The following is a 21,501-nucleotide window of genomic DNA, read 5'->3' on the forward strand; positions in this document are numbered from 1 at the left end:
CGTAATGATCATATATTTGCCATTTAAATTTGCATCAGCTTTCAATAAGCACCCTTTGCAGATCGCTTGTCACTCAGATTTAAGGCAGGTAATATAAATGAGGTAATCTGGTCAAAGCTCAACATCAATTCAGTTGGAAAGCAATATATGTAGTAATATGTAGCAATACTCTGTTTGCTATGCTGCGCCAAGGTCGCAGGTATAGTTTGCAGGACTTAACCGGGTCTACAGGATTTTGATAAGAATAGTACCTTCAATTGTCCACCACTGTATCCGCAGCAGTTGGCTTTGCATGTCCGGCTAGTTTAATCAACACTCTGCTGGTCTCACTTCGTTACTATGGGCCTGATTTTAATGTGTTTATTTTCTATTGGGGCATGTGCAGCAGCCCGCAGCACACACCTCAATAGAAAATATACACATTGTGACTGCCGTGAAGGCGGTCGCATTGTAATCAGGCAGCGGAATCGCTTATTACTAGTCCGACGGTCCTGCTTCCGCAAAGGTGCCGGTCGGACGAGAGTCCAACAGGCATCTCAATTAGGCCCTAGATTCCAGTACGTGTACCGTGCCACCACCAGGACTCCCAGTACACCCGGCAGTGCCACCTGTCCTCCGGCAGTCCCGGCAGCACCGATGGTACCCAGCCGGTCTCCGCAGTTCTCAAGATTAACCGGTAGCTACTATGTCACTGAAAAATCACCAGGCCTCTCGCCTGCCAGCCAGCAAACAGCTGCCCACCGGCCACCTCCCGATGCCACTGCTGTTGCCTGCCGATGACGCTGCTATTGCAGCCTGGTGCGGGCTATTGCAGCCCGCTGTAAGCTAGCTATGGGCTGGAGTGGGCTGTTGCGGGTTGCTGCGGCGTCTAACTCCGTTCCTCCACTATGCTCTGAGTCCAACCGCTCGCTCCACCATCTGCTCTACATGTGTCCCAGGGGTGTAACACAGGGCCCGCAGCCCCCGCGTTGCGGGGGGGGGGTCCCCCATCAGCACATAGTAGAGTATTTTACAGCAACGTCTGCGCACCACGCTGAGACGTAGTTTAAAAGTTAATCCAGTCCCCTCAAATAAATGACAGGCTGGAAACTGGCGCCACCCAATCGACTCCTATTAGAGCCACTGGCCCCTATTTGTGGTCACCTGGGACATTATCTGGATATGATCATGGGCATTTACTATCTTGAATTGGCGCCATCTGCTGCTAGACTGAGATGCTGGCGCATGTCCGGTCACATGAACAGACTGACTTCGCTGCAGTGTCCGGACTCAGCGCAGGCTGTGGCAGCATGTGATTTATTTCTTCAATTTCCTGCCAGTGGACCTGGGCCAGGGCCAGTTCTAGGATTTGCGAGGCCCTGGGCTAAAAAGGAATTTGCGAGGCCCCTCTAATGTAGATAAGTGGCCCCTTGTAAGAAGACCATTCACAGACACTGTGGGAGGCCTATTGTCCAGCATTTTGTTGCCCCCCACCAGTTTTAACTTTGAGCCCACAAGCTTTTTTCACACCTTTAGTCTGATAGGTGTGAGAATTGCTTGTGGGCTAAAAGTTAAAACTATGGGGGCGCCAAAATGATGGACAATGGGCCTCCCACAGTGTCTGTGAATGGGTCTCCTTTTAATTGAAGGGAGCTTCTCCCTCCCTTATGTATCCAGATACCATCCCTGAAATGCCCAGGGAGGGGGGCCCCTCCATTTCAAAGAAAAGTGACACCTTTCTTTGAAATGGATCGACAGGGAACCAACAGGACGCATCACCAGTGCGTGGCCCCATGCTGGTGAGCTGAGTGCAAGGCTCTGGGCAGCTGCCCACGCTGCCCATGCCTAGCGCCGGCCCTGGCCTGAGCCCCCGTTAATTGCTGCCGCCGGCCGAAGCTTTATTGTCCTCCCTGACCTCGACAGACGGACACTTCAGGGCAGCCCACGGCAGCAGGACAGTGTGACACAGAGTTTGTGACATCATGAGCTTGGTGTCCGACATCATGGGCCTGGCTTGCTCTGAAGATTGCTGCATGCTTCACTCGAAGTGGAGTGTCCTCCTTTTCCCAAAGTTTTTCAGTTCAAAGGGAGGAACAGTGTTTCTTTTGATAATGGAGAATTGTTTGTTTCAGCTGTTATGTTGCATACGCCAGGTTTCACTCTCCAGATGGTGCTTCTGTTTGCTTATACTTTTGCTTCTTGCAGAGCAGAGGGCCGTGTTGTGTATTTGTAAACGGTTGCAGCCAGTGCTGGGCCCGCTTCCTTTTGGTTTACTTGTTCTCTGTTTGAGTGAGAAAGAATCAGGGAATCGGCTCTTTTAATTACGACAATGGGGGGACCACCTCTCCCCTCAAGTGCTGTTTTCACAAACAAACGCCTTCTGATAAACTTGTGTCCAGGAGTTTTCTGGCAACAAATAAAATCATGCGAATATAACTCTTATGAATAATGTTCCTGCTTAAGCACGATCAGACTTTTGTCTAGTGGCGGTTTTCACCCATCCTAAAGTAGCACAGAATGTTAATGTGCCTGCTGCAAAGAACGTGTGCATGCAGATCATAAAGTGTATTTTAAGTTGGTAGGTAGCTCAGTGAGTTACTGCTTTTATCGCAGAGATTATTTAGTTACTTACAGTTATGAGTTACAATCCTAATATAACACAATTACTTCTGAACTGCAGTGAAGAGTTTGTGTTCAAACTGCTTAGTAAGTTTAGAAACGTTATTCCCCCCTCCACAGACTTTTATTATCCTCATGTTGAGAAAAGGTTTTGTTTGTGTAGAAATACATTGTTCTTAGTATAACCAACCACTGTGGTACGTTTTAAGTCCTGAGTTTGTGCTTCTCCAGAACAAACACTGAATATATACTGTCTACTAGTATGGATGACATGTGACTGCTACAATTTATAATCCTCACTGTTTTATGTAACATTTCTTTCAGACTGAGTAGACACATATGATTCGTTGTCTCTCTATAATGTCAGGTACTGACACCCTACACTATCAATGGTGCTTTGCAGCAGTTTAAAGATCCTCTTTTAGTTTATCATTGCTCATATGGGTGTAACTTTTGGTATTTATCTGTTTCCATTGATTCATTGCTTGATTTTACACGGGAGAAAATGTCAATCTTAAGTGTCACCCATTGGTTGTTGCATGTCACTCATAAATACACTGAAACTGTGAAAATGTCACACATAAGCAATCTCAAACTTTGGCAGCTATGTGCATGGTGTGCAGTGCTCAGCACAAAGCTTTGTGGATTTTGGCCTCAAGTTGGAGCATACTGCCAATCCCCTCATAATGAATGAAATGATGCGTGATGCGTGGTGCGCGGTGCGCGGTGCGCGGTGCGCAGCGTAGGGCTTCGGGGATGTCAGCCTCATGGTGGGTCATGCTGCCAGTCCCCTCACAATAAATTAAATGCTGCGAGGTGCGCTGTAGTCTTGGCCTCATGTTGGGGAAAACTGCCAGTCCCCTCATAATGAGTGAAATGCTGCGTGGTGCGCTGTGCGCAGCAAACAGTTTTGTGGATTTTGGCCTCAGGGTGGGACATACTGCCAGTCTCCTCATAATAAATTAAATGCTGCGTGGTGCGGCGTGCGCAGCACACTGCTTCGTGGACTTGGCCTCAGGGCGGGGCAAATGGTGGGGCAGGGCTGGGCTCGACTGTATTGTGCAGTGTAAACGGCTGACCAATTTAAAAAGTGTATGCTGTTCAAAAGCAGCGTCTTCATAACGCACGGTGCTGTAGCCTGACTTGAGGCAGAAGAGACATCACATTTCTAATTGACACTCTAAAGCTTTTTAAAGATATAACAATGGCCTCTGCAGCTGGCCTCTGCAGCTGGCGCTGCATTTTTACGACATACCAAGCTTTCGTAGACAAGGCCTTTTCTCTGCAAACATTTTACATGCAGCCCAGTCTAGCCTGCAGGCAGCCCTGCAAGGGCATTCGATTGAGTGATGTTTGTTGAATGGAGGGTCCAGTGCCTCTGGTCACTGCAAGGGATGGAGAGGCTGGGTGGAGTTCCTATGGGGGTTGTGCTGGCGCTGCTGGGTTTTTTTGGGGGTTGCTTGCTGCGACTAGGTACGTCAGAGTGGGCCCTTGTCTCAGTATGTCTGTGCGGCCCTTTTGCTAGCGCCTCCTTTGTTTTCCCCAGGTCACGATTGTTGCCTCTTATTAGGTTGCCATTACTGGATGGGAGATTGTTGCAACCAATTAAGGACTGATGCCAGAGACGATTTAAGGCATGGGCAAAGTGTGCTCTAGCCCAGGGCCCCAGCATTTCAGGAGGCCATCTGACAGAACCAGCTTTGTTCTGTAGAGTCTTGCTTGCCCTTATTGCTTTGAATGATTCGTAAACAGATTGTTTTAAATACAATTTTCATTTGCTTTATTTTCACTGTGGATGATGTGTGTTTATTAAATTTTGATGGTAAATTTGTGTTTGTTTCATGCATCATCCATGAAATAGTTTTTTTTGGATCAAATAATGACCTTGCATATGAGAAATGGGAGTGTGTCACAGAGATTATTTGCAATAATATTAGCAAACATCTGCTGTGTTACAATATTGAAAACACACATCACAGTCCCTGAATATTATATTACATGTACCACATTTAGAATTTAGACAAGTGAGTCTGTGCACTGTCAGGGACTTGGCCAAAGAGGGCATGAAAGAGGTGAAATAGAATCAAAAATTAAATACTGTTCCTTACAAGGGCCCCTAAAATATGCTTAGCCCATGCCCCCCGCAATCCTTAGGATGTACCTGGTGCCGCCATCTGCGAATATGATGGCCCCAATTACCACGTGTGCTGGCATGTCTAGGCCCATGGAAAAGACATTTTGTGTACAAAGTTCAGCAAAAAAGCAAATTATAGCAAAGCTTCAGAATGCTTAAACTCTGCATAAGTGTTTGAGGTTACATGAAATGCTTCAGGCTCTTTACATCAGTTCTCGTATTACAAGTGTGCTCACATCTCCTCAATGTGAAATATTACCTTAGGGAAAGAGCATCATGATGCAGAAACGAACCCTACATCTACAGATGTACTTTATCCACACATCTCTTAGTAAGAATATATACCATAGCATTACATGCGTTTGATCATGGCTTGAGGAAGAACATGGCGGCCGGAGGCTTGTGCGGTGCGCACGTCCGACACCGACCTCCGAAGCACCGTAGTGCCTCTGCCGTTCTGGAGCCGTAACAACGCCGAAACCATGAATTAACTTACCCCTCGGCGTGGGAGTAGTCTGGACCCCCCGTTTTTTCTCATGTCGTCGGCGGGATACCGGCTGTTTGGCTTCTTGGCATTTCCCCTTAGCTCTCCCCGGGAGCTCGCTGGATGTGCTGGGCTGAGGACGCAGGTTCCCGGCCCCTCCCCCTTACCTCTCTGCCTCAGTGGAGCCGGTGGCGAAGAGCAGCCGTGGAGCTTCGGCGCGGCCGCACGGCTCGGGGGCTTCTTCGGGGGAGGCTGGGCTGCGGCGGGGGGGCTGCTAGTGGCCAGCAGGACTCCCCAACTTTGTTTTTTGGCTCTGTTGGTGGCGAGATAAGCACTGGAAAGGAGCATGTGAAGGACTGTACTGTGGTGGAAGCCTGCCGCTCCTCCACTTCGACAGTGGATTACACAAGTAAGGTTGGGAGGGAGCCACAGAGACAGATAAGTCCAGCAGCGGGAGAGCCCCTAATAAGAAGCTAACCACAAAAAATGTGAGCAGGAAGCGGGGGAAAAGCCAGAAATCAGCAAAGAAACGGCAAGTCCCAGAATGCCCAGCTACAGAGGTTGCTAAGCTTGGGGAAGGAGCCATCACTGTCAACATAGAAGGGAGTAAGGTTATCCAGAAGGCTAGTAGCAGTAGCGGCAGTGGTAAGGATGTGGGTACAGGCACTAAAACCAGGGGTAGCTCTCAGAAGGGGGGTAACACTAGATTTTCTAATAGCGCTACGGGAAGGATAACCCCTTCTCTGCGCTCATTCTTTAAAGTTTTGCCCCAGGTGTTGGACTTATTACCTGCTACAGCTACTGATACATCTGCACACTCGCCCACAGTTTCTCAAAATACACCAAATACACCTACGTTTCCAGATTTTCCCTCTGACACTACATCCTCTACTATCCCTATACTAGCCCTAGAGATGGCTGAGTTGGTTGAGTTGCCCACGCCCCCTGAATTGGGAGTGGAGGGCGAACTTGGCGGTGAGCAAACTCCAAAGGGGCAAGAGGGGGGGGGCCGATGTGGGTGGTAGGAGTAGGGATGCAATCGGGGTCGGGACCGGGAGCACATTAGAGGCCCTCGTAGCGTCAATAGCATCCATGAGGGCAGAAATCATGAATGATTTCCTGATATCTAAGACTAATCAGAACGAGATACGAGCATCGTGCGAGGTCCTGGAGAGGAAAGTAGATAGGTTGAGTGATAGGACAGAGGTTCTCAAGGGCTCTGTGGGGCTATTGAAGTCCAGTCTGGAGGTTGCTGAATCTAAGATCCAAAACCTACGGAGAGAAGGTGAAGCGATGAGCGAGTCGAATCGCTGAAAAACTATTCACGCCGGAACAACCTGCGACTCCTGAAGATACCGGAGGGAAAGGAAGGAGGGGATATCAAGACCTTCGTGATTAAAATTTTGAAGGACTCACTCAATCTAGAGGAATCCATTGAGGACCTTAATAAAGATATCCAGCGAATACATCGGGACCCGTTCCGCTTAAACCCCGGCAGAACAAAGCCTAGGAAGATTTTGATCAACTTCCTTACGTACACCATGAAAGAAAAAATCTTAAATCTTTCATTAAAAGCAAAATCGCTAAAGGGGCCCGATTTCTCTTTCGAAGTACGGTCTGACCTCTCCAAATCCACTCTGGACAGACAGTGGGAATTGGGACAGAGGATGGACAAGTTTAGGTCTTTCGGTGCAACTGTACAGATGAGGTTTCCCGCATTTTTGCGGGTTATGTACAACAAAAAGATGCACAATGTTAGATCCCCCTTGGAGGCTGATGAATTGTTGGAGTCAATACACATCCACTCCCAGGGTGGAGTGTAGTGGTGCAACACCCAGATTGGGCTGCAATCTTGCTCCCATATCCTCCCTTCACGGGCAGAATACATTAGTCGACTTACAATTATCATCCTTCACTGAATCCATTTGACGCCCTGATATGAAAATCCTTTGAGCTTGAACGTAGTGGGGCATTGTGTATAATGTGGAGGAGACAAAAAGGGAGAAACAGGGGGGTGTTCCTGAAGTTTGAAACATAAAATATAAAGTATAAAGGGAAAGAAAAACATCCTTTTTTTTTCTCTTGTTCACGTAGAATGGGGTGATGCATTGGGATATAAAAAAAAAAAAAAAGAGTGGGGGAAACAAAAAGAAAAAAAAAAGGGAGGAAACGATAGGGGTCTCTGTTGGGGTTCTCTGAAAATAATCCAACCAGGTTTGCTTGCTCCGGAGGGGTTTAGGAGCACAAGCGGTGCAAAAGGGGAAGGGTGTCACAGGACGCAAATCCGGCTTTACATCTGGTCGGAGTAAGTATGGGAGGGTTCTTCAGGGGTGGGGTGAAAAAAAATAAAATAATCCTCAGGAGTCAGGCCTTCTTATTTCAGTTTTGTGGCCTAGTTGGGTACATTCTCAGCCTTGGGAAAATAAGATTACCAGGTGGAAGGGTGTGGGGAGGAGGACGGATATCAAACGATGACCTCCGTTCAAATCTTGTCATGGAATGTCAATGGTCTGCGCGTGAGGGGCAGAAGAGAGCGTATTCTACAATATTTAAGAGACTCCCCCGCGCAGATCATTGTCATTCAGGAGACATACTTTCTAAAAACAGAGGCCACTAGACTTCTAAAAAAGCAGAGATGGGTGGACAAATGTATATGCACTGACCATAATGCTAATATAAGAGGGGTACTCCTACTCTGTAAAAAATCAGCGAAGGTTCAGATTTTGGACTATAAGGAGGATCAGAGCGGGAGGTTGCTCCTGGCGAGAATCTCCATAGATGGTTGGGTGTGTATATTGGTCGGGTATTATGGGCCCAATGTAGATGACCCGTCTTATCTGGAGGTAATAATGAACCATTTGCTGGCCTCCCAAGACCCTATAATTTGGGCAGGGGACTTTAACATCGTGCTTAACCCAAAAATTGATAAATCCACTAATTCTAGAGCCTGCACGTCCTCCAAATCTAGACAGACCCTGATAGGATCTATGGCACAGCTGGGTTTGGCAGATTTGTGGAGGGAAAGGGCGGGCAACAAATTGGGGGTGTCCTTTAGTCACCTCAAATATAAGCACAAATCGAGAATTGATTTTGTGCTATTTAGTTACTGCCTTAAGAATTCCTTGGTTGGGATAAATTATCTTCCCTCCCACCTGTCTGACCACTCAGCTCTCTTATTTACTCTCAAACTTGAGGCCGAGCCCAAACATCCATCCTGGTCATTCGACCGCACTATTCTATTGGAAGAAGAGGAAGTGAGTTTTCTGACAATTGAGACCACCTCTTTCCTAGAGACCAATCTAGAATCTGCAGCTTTAGTTACGGTCTGGGAGACATTGAAAGCCTTTTTGCAAGGATGTATTACAAACAGAGCCTCCCACCGGCACAGAAACTATCGGGAGAAGATTAAAAACTTGGAGCAGGAAATGGAGTTGATCGAGCAGAGGCTTGGGGCCTCAATAGGGTCGCTTGATGAGCAAAAAAAGCTGGGCGAGTTGAAGAACCAATTAGAGGGCATCTTACAAGAAAGAGTGACTAAGAGATGGGAGGCAAGCAAGATCTCCCACTTTGAGTTTGGGAAGGCAGCGGGTAGGTTACTGGCATGGAAGGTTAAGGCAGACCAAGCCCAAACTTATATCAGAGAAATCATGGTCGAGGGTGTAGCCAGGATGTCTAACCAGGAGATAGGTACTGCTTTTAGGGAGTTTTTACGAGGGGATTTACAGGGAAGATACCCCAAACGATCAGCTGGTAAGGGATGCATGGTTAGACCAGATCCCCCTACCATCTCTCTCAACAGTACAGAGCAAATGCCTGGAGTTGGAAACATCTGAGGCCGAAGTTAGTAAAGTTGTTAGGCAACTTAAGCATGGGAAGGCGGCAGGCCTCGATGGGTTGCCAGGTGAGTTATATCGAGCCTTGGGTGATGCTATCGTCCCTACACGGACAGCCCTTTTTAACTGGATTCTTAGGAAGGGGGAAGTACCCCCAAAATCTTGGGGCGAGGCGACCATAGTTCTGATCCCCAAACCAGGGAAGGACCCAACAGAGTGTGGGTCATATCGACCGATATCACTATTGAATAGAGACTATAAGATCTTCGCTTCCATTATGTCAGCAAGACTGGGGTCAGTAATAGGGGAAATTGTCCACCAAGACCAGAGGGGTTTCATTAAAGGGCGTCAGTTATCGGACTTGACGTATGATTTGGTGGGGGCAATAGACATAGCTTCGGCTTTTTCTCTTCCATTGGCCACACTCCCCTTAGACGCGACTAAAGCCTTCGATAGGGTGACCCTATCTGGCCGCAGTGCTGAAGAAGTTTAACTTTGGTGAGAACTTTGTCGGGTCGTCACCCTTATGTATGATGCCCCATCGGCTAGGCTGCTAATTAATGGTGCCTTGACAGAATCTTTCAAAATCATGAGGGGCACAAGGCAGGGCTGCCCGCTCTCTCCCCTTCTCTTCAATCTGTACATCGAACCGTTTGCTCAGTGCCTACGGGGAGATGAAAATATTCCATCATTCAGATTTGGGGAGTGGGAGAGGCGGGTCGCACTGTATGCAGACGATATTCTCATCTTAACGTCTGATCCAGAGGCATCATTCCCCACGGTTATCAAGAGGGCTGAAGAGTTTGGTCGCATTTCGGGGTATGAGATTAACGCTAGCAAAACTGACATCATGGCGTGGAACATCCCTAACTTACAACTGAATGTGACCAACTCAATGCGCTATCTGGGAATCCGGGTAACTCAAGAAGTTGGTAATTGCCCAAGTCAACTTAGAGAGAGTTTACAATGAATGTAGGAAGCTATTAAGATCTTGGTCCAATCTCCCACTTACCATCCTGGGCAGGGCGAGCTTGATAAAGATGTCTATCCTCCCCAAATTTACATTCATTTTTAATACCATTCCCCTGGCCTTTGATGTTAAAACCTTAGATAAGTGCCTGAGAGAGATAAATTCTTTCATTTGGAATTATAAATCGTGGAGGGTGGCGGGAAAAGGGGGGCTTGCCTTGCCGGATTTGCAGTACTACGCATGGGATTTTCAGTTGTCCCATTCTAGAATGCTTTTAAAAATACCATCGAATGCATCTGCTGGGACAATCTTTAAAGTCATGCTGGTAGGAGCTGCGTTACCAACTGATGGATAACTTTTTAAATTTGGGGACCAACATTTTTTCAAATAAGTCAAGTCTGTCTGGCGAAAGCCTGGATACAGATTAGGAAAAAACTAGGGTTGCCTTACTTTTCTAACTATGCACCTGTGTGGGACTCCCCGGGCATCCCACTATTGTTAAAAGACAGGTTAGCGATCACGGTGAGGGATGGAGGGATAACAAGATGGGGAGAATTGTTGGCAGAAGGGTCGTTGAGGTCTTGGGAGGAGTTACGGGATTAGCTGGGCCCTGGAATCTCTAGATTTAAGTATCTACAATTAGATAGCTGGGCCAGGGTTTTGTGTAGGAAAGGGATTCCACTTGGGAAGATCAGTAGCCTGGAACAACAGCTGGTGGAACGACAAGAGGGGGGGACACGGGGGGGGGGGGACAAAGAGGTGGCCCAGTGGTACTGGAGTTTGTTGGAGGAAGTTGATGGGGAGTTTACTCTTCCCGAGGAGTTGTGGGGGGAAGAGTTAGGCGCCCAGAGCGATGAAACTTGGACAAGATCTTTCACACTACTATACAAAATCATTAAACCAGCATGGCTGAGACGCAACCAGCTGTTCAAGATACACCGTGCCTACCTCTCACCCCTGAGATTGTCTAAATTCCTCCCAGGCAAGAAATGCAACAAGTGTAATTGCATCGAGGCCTCGGACATGCATATGTTCAAGGACTGTCCTTACATCGCTCGGTTCTGGGAGGAAGTGAAAGTAACTTTAGACTCAATCTTAAATACATATCTGTCCATCACACTACCATTAATTATCTTTGGTTTGGATGCTAGTATGACTGGTCAGGCAAAGTCCTTTCTGTTTTATCCAGTTTTGCTGGCCAGGAGACACATTTGTAAAGTCTGGGCGGAAAATACGGCACCATCGCACGCAAGTTGGTTGTCGTCCATGTATGAAACATCTAAAGTGGATCTGGCCAGAGCCTGCAGCAAACGTAACTTGGCTTTTTGGGACCTGTTGGTCCAGTGGAGATAGTGTCCGGGGTTTTTTTTTTTTTCCTCCCCCTCGGTCCAATGATTATACCTATTCCACTCCAAGGACCAGGCCCCCCCCCTCCACTTCATAGTTAGACCTACAGGTATAAATACCTAGATGGAGAACGTGCAAGTCCGCTTTCATCCACCCCCTCCGTCTCTCAAGGTCCATCTTCTGCCAATCTTGTTGAATCGTGTCACCGAGTGAGGGATAGGTAAAATCTCGAGACTAAAACACCGTCGTTACAACAACCGCATTGTTACATCGCAGTACATTACATCACAAGTCATTACAACGACTTGCTCTAGATGGCGCACTGGACTTTGGAATAGTATAATTTACTATTCCTACTCCAATGTGTGCAACAGTAGGGAAGGTGTTGGAATAGTAAATTACACTATTCCTTAGTTTAGAGCACGATCTAGAGCAAGTTGTTGTAACGACTTGCGTTGTAATGTACTGCGATGTAACAACGTGGTCGTTATGACGACCCCGTTGTAAAGGTAACATGATGTAATGACCGCTTTGTTAAGGTTGTTTCCCCTTAGGAAATAAAGGTTGATGAATTCTGCATTGCCCAAAATTCACAGAATTCAGAGTTGGTTGAACCCACAAAGCTTTTTTCAAATGTGATCTTGAGGTTTGTGGGTGTGTAACATGGGAAGTGGGCAGTTTGGCATTTAATTTAATATGTGTTACACTACTCTAAGATGTAAGAGACATTGGTAGTATTCACACACTAATGATTGCACTAACTTCTTCTTCGTAGACTGCCTAAGTCAAAATAGCAAATATTCTCGCTTCATATCATCAAGAATGGTACAAACAGATGAGCAGCTTAACAAGGGCTAACTTATAATCAAATGCATGTTTTAAAAAAAAAAAAAAGTTTTTATCATTCAGATGTGGGGTAATAATTTCCATCTCCTAAATTATTTACCAGAAAACTCAAGAGAAAGAAGTAGAATGAACTTGGACACTCCTGCAGGGAGTAACAGAATGTAAATAATGTTAGACCAACACAGTGTCTTAGATTCCTGAAGTCAAGTGGGTGGTAAAGATGGAACACACCACTACCTGGCTTCCTTAAATTTGAAATACTCTCCAGCTATTTTTCTTGAGAAATCTTGAATATGACCAATGTGGCCTAATGAACCATTAAGCAGTCAATAAATAATATTTGCATCAGGAATAAATAACTTCAGTGTGAGACAAGTGGATTCACAAAATCTTTGTCAAAGCTCCTCACAGAAGTCGGAAATCAGAGTGGTGAAGCAGGGCACACAAGCTAGATTTGATGTTGGATTACAATCACATCCATTTGTGATACAACTTTACCTTTGTTTTATTTGATGAGCTATGCTATTGTTGATATTGTGTTAGGTCCTTTGATTTAGATATTTATATACAATGTAGGGTATTTGGAACACTGATCTATAAATAAACATATTCGTGAAAACTGGATCCCTGTGTTGTTGTCTATTTTCCTTATTAGGACTGTGTGTAGGTTTCTATCAAATGTAGGACGTTACCTGGTGCACTATTTTCAATCAAGTTGGTAAAGTTGACAGCTTACTAGCTAAGAGCAAGTTGCAGGTACAATGGAAAGCCCTAGATTAAGTATCTCCCAGGGCCTTTTATAAATTTCAAATTAGTCAAAATGTTCAGATTCAGTGCATTATCTTATATAGTTCACAAAACCGTACATCACACCTATGCACTAATGTGCTTAGACTGAAGTGCCAACTGCACCCAATAACATGTGTACCAGAATGTTTCCGCCCTCTTCGTAGGCTATTTTACCAACATAGTTCAGTAAAAAAACCTCTAACTAGCCTATTCCAACTTCCTCAGAAGGTTTGACTTGACAAAAAATTATTTAAAAAATGGCTAGAACATTGGTTGCATGGTGCAATGCTGAGAACTCAGGAATTGCTATTTTCAATACTCTGGTATTGAGTTTTCAGTTTTTAAACTGGAAAGAAAATGTAAGTATCCATAATTGACAAGGGCACCATTGAAGAGTACTGAATTTACAGAAGAAGTCCATCTCAAGTTGTGTAAGGCACTGAACACAAACATCTCCAGTATTGCCTAATGGATAGGTTTCACACCACCACACAAGCTTTCCATCCTGCTTTTGCCTAACCCCCCCATTCAGGTGCCTGAGAAAGACGATTGTCACCTGCTAACTCAGCAGTACTAATATTCCTAGGTTCTTTCCAAGACAGTACTATCTTGATTCCCTTTGGTGGACGGTCTCGTTGAAAAATGTTCATATCATCACCTAACCCAGATCTTCCTGGGCATATCCAACCAGCTGATATACTTTTCAATGCTGCACCAGAACACAGACTCAGAATAATATACATTAAATTCAATTCCACTTTTGGGCATATTCCCGTGCCGGCTGTATTCTTCCAAACGCCAATCCTCCCTTGTAGCTCTCCGAGATGGTTAGTAGCTGTTCTTAGCACTTAGTAGTAAAAAAATAAAAAAATAATCATGAATATGGACTAAAGGCTTACCTGTCCTTGTTGCGGTAGCAAGCAATCAATCACTTCATTTACCATGACAGGGATATGTAGTTTTTTGACAGCTTCACCATCGGAGTTTTCTTGGCCTTGATGTAAATTAACTGCCTGACTTTTGCTGTCCTTTCCAAGTTGTCTGCCACGTAACAATTGCGATTTCCTGGTCCAAGTACACAAGCAATTTAAAGCTGGTCTTAAATCCCATTTGTAGGAGTTCACACATCTTCTCTGGATGAGATGTAGTTTCAGATATTGCAGCATCACCAAAATTAATCCTAAAACACGAGCAAGGTTGGAAGGATTATTATGATCAAGCATACATTACAGAAGACCTTCGTGAAAATACAAGTAAACAATTAAAACAACCAGCTAATATCTAGTTCATGCTACTTCTTGAGATAAATGGCGAATACATTCCGAATATTAAAGGTCCTTAACCCCTTCCATGCGGGGCATATTCCCCCGCTGTGCTGGGAGGAGGGGGACGCGCGCAGCGCCCCGGTGCTCATGACGAGCTCTACTCGTCATGACCACACCCGTTTCATTAGAACGCTCGCACAGCAGGGAATTTGCCCAGCGTGCGAGTGTTCTAGCTCGTCATGAGCACACGAGCACCGTGGCTCATGACGAACTGAGCTCGTCATGAGCATCCAAGGTGTTAAGTAGAATGTTGTATTCTCACTATATATATATATTCAAGTAAGGGAAATAAAAAATAAGCATACATTTATACCTTTAAATGGATTGTTGCAAAAATCCACAGAGATTTGGCCGAAAAGAATACAAATTTAAATTTCTGACTGCAAACTACGTCTACAGAGGGAGATTCTGCAGAATTTCACGAAGGACTCTGGATTTGCAGAAGAGGCTTAGCTGTATAAAAATATCAGCCTTTGGGTTTTTCTTTTGAGTATACATTTATATTGGCATCTAAGAAAGACAACATTATACATATCAATATGCAGTTCAAAGATAACACAAGAACAACCCCCACCCCACCCACCCGAGCATGCTCCACTGGAACATGTAGCAATGATACAACAAATATTATTGATAAAGACTCAACTGTAAGATCGAATCGGGGTTGACCTCAGCTTTGTTGTACAAGAAGCTTGTTTTTTATTCTCTGACCAATTCAGCTGTTTTTATTGTTCACTAAAAAGTAGCTTACCAGAGAAATATCCTCGATGAGGAAATATAGTACCCGTGCTGGTGGCACTGAACCACAAGCAAACAAGATGCTGTGTCAACCTTCAATTTGCATAAAATATAAGTAGTCCATGCTTGTCCTAACATATTTACTATGGCAGCAATTCTTAACCTTTTGACTTATGTGGCACCCTACTGAATCGTTACTGGAATCTGGGGACCTCCACTAAGTAATTATTAGAAGCAGGGTACCCCCAGCCCAAGCAATTCCTGTGGGCGTCGGGTGCAGAGTGGTGCAGACTCGCAAAGTCACCGGAATCCGGATTCTGGAGGGGAATCTTGGAGCAAATCCGGGGCTCACGAAGGAGAGTCAGTAAGAGGGTTGCAGGGCAGGTCCTCCGGGCTCTGGGGTTTGCTGGACTCGCAGGGCTTCTTGCTGTAGGCAGGTCTTAGATGAAACATGCTGTTGGGGCCGGGGCAGTGGGTGTCCTGCACTTCTTCCTTGGTCAGCACGGCTCTTCGGCCCTTCTTTCTTCCTCGAATCGGAGGAGGCAAGGTTCAGGGTTTAAATTTAGGGTCATTAAGGAGGTGTGCTGGTCGGGACCAGTGGGTCCCTTCCTTGGGGTGGGTACACCTCGTATTATGCCAGTGTGAGGCGGCATGAGACTCTCCCTAATTGGCCAAGTCCCCTCATCGCAAGATGAAGAGGACTGAGGTGTGCGCTTCACCTCGCCTCCCCCACATGAGGGGTGTGGTTGGAAAAGGTGGGCACACCTCTCTTCCTTTTAAAGTTTTGTTTGACTGAGATAATTAAATTTTTAATAAGGGCACTGACACAAATTCCAAAACAGACAGTCAGAGTAAAAGAGAGAATAGAGCTAAACAACAATTTACTTGCATTCCGTAATGCCTTATTTGCTAGAGACTCTATCTAGCCTCAGAATCCTTACCTTAGAAATATCCTCAGGCATCAGACTGGAGCTGCAAATATTTCGTGAGCAGTACCCCGAAGCGCCAGTAGGTGGCATCGATTGGCTTCATATGACTTCGGAGCTGAAATATTGGCACCACCCCAAGGTGCTGACGTCAGTTTCTTTTCGAGACTTTCCACGCCAGGAGCGCAGAGCCACAAAGAAAACTGACGACAGGTGTGGAAAAGTAGGGCCCTGAAAGGGGAAAGCCCTGTTCCTATAAATACGTTTGCAGAGCAAGGAGGATGGGTGGGTCAGAAAAGAATCCGTGGCCAGATAGAGTCTCTACCAGATAAGGTGTTTCCGAAGGTAAGTTACTTGTTCACCTGATACAGACTTCTAGCTGCGGATTCTTTACCTTAGAAAAGTTTCCCAAGCAATACTTCCCAGGAGATGGGACTGCAGAAACAATTTCATACCAAAAGGTCCTGCAGGACGGAGCAGGCAAAGTGCCCATCTGAACGGACCAGACAGTCCAGGCAATAAATCTGCTATGTTAATGTGTTCAGAGAAGCCCCCGTTGCTGCCTGGCTGGTGTCCAGGACTGAGACTTCGCATACTGCTAAGGTTGCAGCCTTGGCTCTGGTGGAATGAGCACACAAGCCCTCAGGAGGTTGTTCTTGGCCAATGCTGATCTGATTTTTATGCAGAGCAGGATCCGGTCTGTTATGTTATGTTATGTTATGCGTTTTTATTTGGCGCACAGATGCTCCAGCCAAGGAGCGTCCTGGCGCCCGACAAGGCAGCTGCACAACACAACTAGACTAAAACAAACAAGTGTTACGGACTAAGGGAATAAAAAGGTTTTCACCGCGCGACGAAAAGAAAGTAAGTCTCTCATAGCGCGAATTGCCGGGGGCAAGGAGTTCCATAGAACCGCTGCACGCACTCGGAAAGAGCGTCCTCCGGCTCTAGCTCGCTTAAAGCGCGGCACAACAGCCAATTCTAGGTCCGCCGATCTTAAGGGTCTCGCTGGGGTATAATTGGCAAGAAGGGCCACAAGAATCGTTGCTGGAAACCCCTTCAGAATTTTATAGGCGATGCAAAGGACCTTGAACTGGATCCGCTGGGCCACCGGAAGCCAGTGCAATGACCGCAGGGAGCTGGAGGTAGGACAGAATCTTGGAAGACCTACCACCGCTCTAGCTGCGGCGTTCTGAATCCTTTGCAAGCGCCCGATCTCTGCCTGATTCAGACCAACCAGCAAGGAACTCGCATAGTCCAGCCTGGAGATGACAGTGGCTTGGACCATGAGTTGCCTGGTGGGGGCATCAAAGAACTTAAGCACAGGACGGAGTCCGCGCAGGATGCCAAAGCAGCATGCGGCCGTGCGTTTAGTATGGCACACAAACGTGAGGGCAGGGTCCAGCCAGACCCCGAGGTTCTTAAGCTCGGCGACTGGGATGGGAGCAGGACCCAGATCCCCTGGCCACCACCTCTCTCCCCACAGCTCCGGCTGTCTACCAAAAACCATGACCTCGGTCTTACTAGCGTTCAACTGGAGACAGTTGGACGTCATCCAGTTGGCGACCGCCCGCAGTCCTTGTTGAAACCTGGGGGCATCGACTTCGGCATCCCCGCTGATCGTGACCGCTAGCTGGGTGTCATCGGCATATGACACCATCCTCATGCCCCATTGCCTGACAACCTCAGCTAGCGGCCCCATGTACAGATTGAACAGCGTAGGGCTCAGCGAGGAGCCTTGGGGGACTCCCAGGTTCAACGGATGGAATTTGGACTGGGCCCGGTTGGTTAAAAACGACCGGAACCACTGGAGCGCGGTACCCGTGACCCCAGCTTCCTCTAGGCGCTGCAGAAGGATTGGGTGCGAGACGGTGTCAAAGGCAGCGCTCAGATCTAATAGCACAAGCGCTGCCGTTTGTCCCGCGTCAAGCACGGAGCGAAGATGCTCCACCATATAAAGCAGAGCCGTCTCCGTGCTATGACCAGCCCTAAATCCATTCTGCGTTGCGTCGAGGATATCTGCGCGGCAAAGATGTTCCGAGAGGACAGCATTTACATGCGCCTCCATAACCTTGGCCGGCCACGGCAAGAGAGAAATCGGTCGATAGCTCTCTGGCTTGCTACCGTCCAGGCTCGGTTTCTTAAGGATAGGCCGAACCATGGCTCGCTTCCACTTCAGTGGAACCTCGCCAGATGTTAACGACGAGTTGATCAAGGAACATAGCGGTGAGATATCATGTACCGCTACGTCCCTGAACACCTCTGGGCAGAGTGGATCCTCTGGGGACCCAGACTTCACTCGGCGGACCAGAGTGCCTAGGCTATCAGGTGTTAACATAGGTAAACAGTGCAATCCCACAGATGGTAATGGCTTAGGAGATGGATTAGCCAAGGGAATGACCGAAGGAAAGGCCCGGTAGATGGCATTCACCTTTTCCAGAAAGAACTCTGCCAATTCTTCACAGTGCTCAACAGAGCTCTGGTACGTAGTTGTTACTTTTTTGGCAGTAAGGTCTTTCAATACCTTAAAAATAGCTTTAGACGGGTTCGAACTAGCCCTAAATTGTGCAGCATAAAAAGCGGCACGAGCTCTACATACCGCCCGATGATACACTTTCACCGTCGACAGGTAGAGAGCTTTCTTCATGGTGCAATAGGCTTTTCGCCAGGCCCGCTCTGCACGTCTGCAAGTGACCTTCAGTGCCCGCAGTGAGTCGTCGTACCAGGGACTGGCTTTGCCAGCTCCAGTTTTGCAGCCCACCAAGGGAATGAGGGTGTCCAACGCCTTGGATACCCAATTACAAAACCTGTCATAAACCTGATCAGGTGGTCCCGAGTTGTCAAATGGGTCAACCGATAGGAGATGGAAAAACTCGTCCAGCTTGAGTTTGTTCCAGCGTCGTCTTGGAACCGTACACACCACTGGCTTAGATTGAATCGCCGAGATAGGGCAATGGATCTGTATCAAATAATGATCGGTCCATGCTAGAGGTGTGTAGCTGGAAATGCAGGCTTCCGTGAGATTCGTAAAAAACGGATCAAGGGTATGACCCCCTGTGTGGGTGGGCTGTGCCACCAGCTGTTCCAGCTGGAGCGCCTCAAGGTCGGCTACAAAACTGGACACCGAGGGACAGATAGAATTGTCAAAGTGCAGATTTAAGTCTCCAATAACGGAGAAGTTGGAGCACCCCGTGGCCAGTTCACTAATGGCGTCAGGTAGCGCCGCTCTAAAAGCCACCTCGCTCCCCGGGGGCCGATAAATCAATAGGCCCGACAGGGTGAAGTTAGATGTAATAGCTACCTTGAACAATGCACTTTCGCAGCCCGGGATTTTTTGCCCCTGCCACGTACACGAATAGCAAGATTTAACCGCAAGTGCTATTCCTCCGCCTCTTGAAGCTCGGTTTAAAGTAAATACCGAGTATTCCGGCGGGAAGGCCAGATTAACAATGGCCGTGTCGGCATCCTGCAGCCAGGTCTCCGTTACGCAGAATAAGTCAGGCAACTCCCCACCTAGCAGATCATAGATGTCAAGGTGATGCTTAACAAGGGACCTGGCATTAAGATTCCATACACTAATACGGGGCTGTGGGCTTATGGCCGCACGAGGGGCCTCCCTGGAGCTCCTACTCACGGGGGCGGACAAGGAGAAACATCCGCAACCACACGAAAACGGGCCGCATAAAGGATCCACCCGAGATGTAGTGCAGGGCACCCAGGACCTGTTGATAGCAACCAGACTTTCTCTAGAATAGCACCGCATGATGTGCAGATATACGGCCAGGAGAGGGATCAGAGTCCAGCCACGTCCGGCGCGTCCTGTCGCGGACGGGCGCAGACGGGCAGGACTCTGGCACGACTCCGGCCACGCGAGGATGCGCCCGCTCCGCGATCCCGCTCCGGAAGGGAGGAGCATTTAGTAGGCGTCCCCTCGCCCACACATGCGCAGTCACGCGCTGGCAAGGAAGCAGCTCTGCCCCTAACAACAATGGCGCCCACCCCGGGAACCAAGCCCGCCAAGCGGCGGTGGGGGGGCACAATTACGGTGAGGGTAAGAGGGAGTGATTAAAACCCACCTGTCAGTGCGCAGCACAATTCTAATAACTGTCTACAATTTTACACTATTTAAAAAACGCGGTACACACACAGCGCGCTCCAGTGATGCAGCGCTTCGCTACCTTGTCAGCCAGGAAACACCAGGGACTCGCCTTTAGTAGGCGTCCCCTCGCCCACACATGCGCAGTCACGCGCTGGCAAGGAAGCAGCTCTGCCCCTAACAACAATGGCGCCCACCCCGGGAACCAAGCCCGCCAAGCGGCGGTGGGGGGGCACAATTACGGTGAGGGTAAGAGGGAGTAATTAAAACCCACCTGTCAGTGCGCAGCACAATTCTAATAACTGTCTACAATTTTACACTATTTAAAAAACGCGGTACACACACAGCGCGCTCCAGTGATGCAGCGCTTCGCTACCTTGTCAGCCAGGAAACACCAGGGACTCGCATTTAGTAGGCGTCCCCTCGCCCACACATGCGCAGTCACGCGCTGGCAAGGAAGCAGCTCTGCCCCTAACAACAATGGCGCCCACCCCGGGAACCAAGCCCGCCAAGCGGCGGTGGGGGGGCACAATTACGGTGAGGGTAAGAGGGAGTGATTAAAACCCACCTGTCAGTGCGCAGCACAATTCTAATAACTGTCTACAATTTTACACTATTTAAAAAACGCGGTACACACACAGCGCGCTCCAGTGATGCAGCGCTTCGCTACCTTGTCAGCCAGGAAACACCAGGGACTCGCCTTTAGTAGGCGTCCCCTCGCCCACACATGCGCAGTCACGCGCTGGCAAGGAAGCAGCTCTGCCCCTAACAACAATGGCGCCCACCCCGGGAACCAAGCCCGCCAAGCGGCGGTGGGGGGGCACAATTACGGTGAGGGTAAGAGGGAGTAATTAAAACCCACCTGTCAGTGCGCAGCACAATTCTAATAACTGTCTACAATTTTACACTATTTAAAAAACGCGGTACACACAGCGCGCTCCAGTGATGCAGCGCTTCGCTACCTTGTCAGCCTGTACGTACAATAGGGGATTTGAAGAGTGACAGCTGGTCAGGCAACCGCAGAAAAGGCTGATGTAGCAAAAAGGAAGCCCTTTAAGGTGCCCACATCAGAGCCCTGATGGGCAAGGAAAAGAATAAAGATAAGAACCTAAGAAAGAGGAGCATAAAGGGGTTCAACCTGTTTTTCTGAACACCATCTCCACCCAACTGCCGTTTGGGTGGAGGGACTCCTGGCTGGCAGAATAACATTGAATACTTTGAAGACTTTTACCGAAAATTCGAAAACTGTTAACTGTCGCCTCTCAATCTCCATGCAAAAGGCAGAGCGTTTACAGGTTCCGGAGGAAAACCCTCCCTTGGTGCTGCGAAAGAAGATCCTGCCGAAGGGGCAGCCTGATCGGAAGACCGATGGCCATGCGTAACAGCTCATGATACCAAACTCTCTGAACCCAGTC

At 47.8% G+C, this 21,501-nt stretch overlaps 1 protein-coding gene across 1 annotated transcript in view; it reads right to left on the minus strand.

Annotated features, from left to right (window-relative positions):
- METTL15 (methyltransferase 15, mitochondrial 12S rRNA N4-cytidine) overlaps window positions 1-21,501 on the minus strand; it is a 971,710-nt gene that overhangs the window by 909,829 nt on the left and 40,380 nt on the right. The window contains exon 2 of the mRNA XM_078684202.1: window positions 13,901-14,181. Coding sequence (XP_078540328.1) covers window positions 13,901-14,167 — 267 coding nt within the window. The 5' untranslated portion in view covers window positions 14,168-14,181. The remainder of the gene's footprint in view (window positions 1-13,900; window positions 14,182-21,501) is intronic.

The sequence above is a fragment of the Lissotriton helveticus genome, chromosome 3_2 (assembly GCF_964261635.1).
Source record: "Lissotriton helveticus chromosome 3_2, aLisHel1.1, whole genome shotgun sequence".
In the NCBI taxonomy this organism is placed as follows: Eukaryota; Metazoa; Chordata; class Amphibia; order Caudata; family Salamandridae; genus Lissotriton; species Lissotriton helveticus.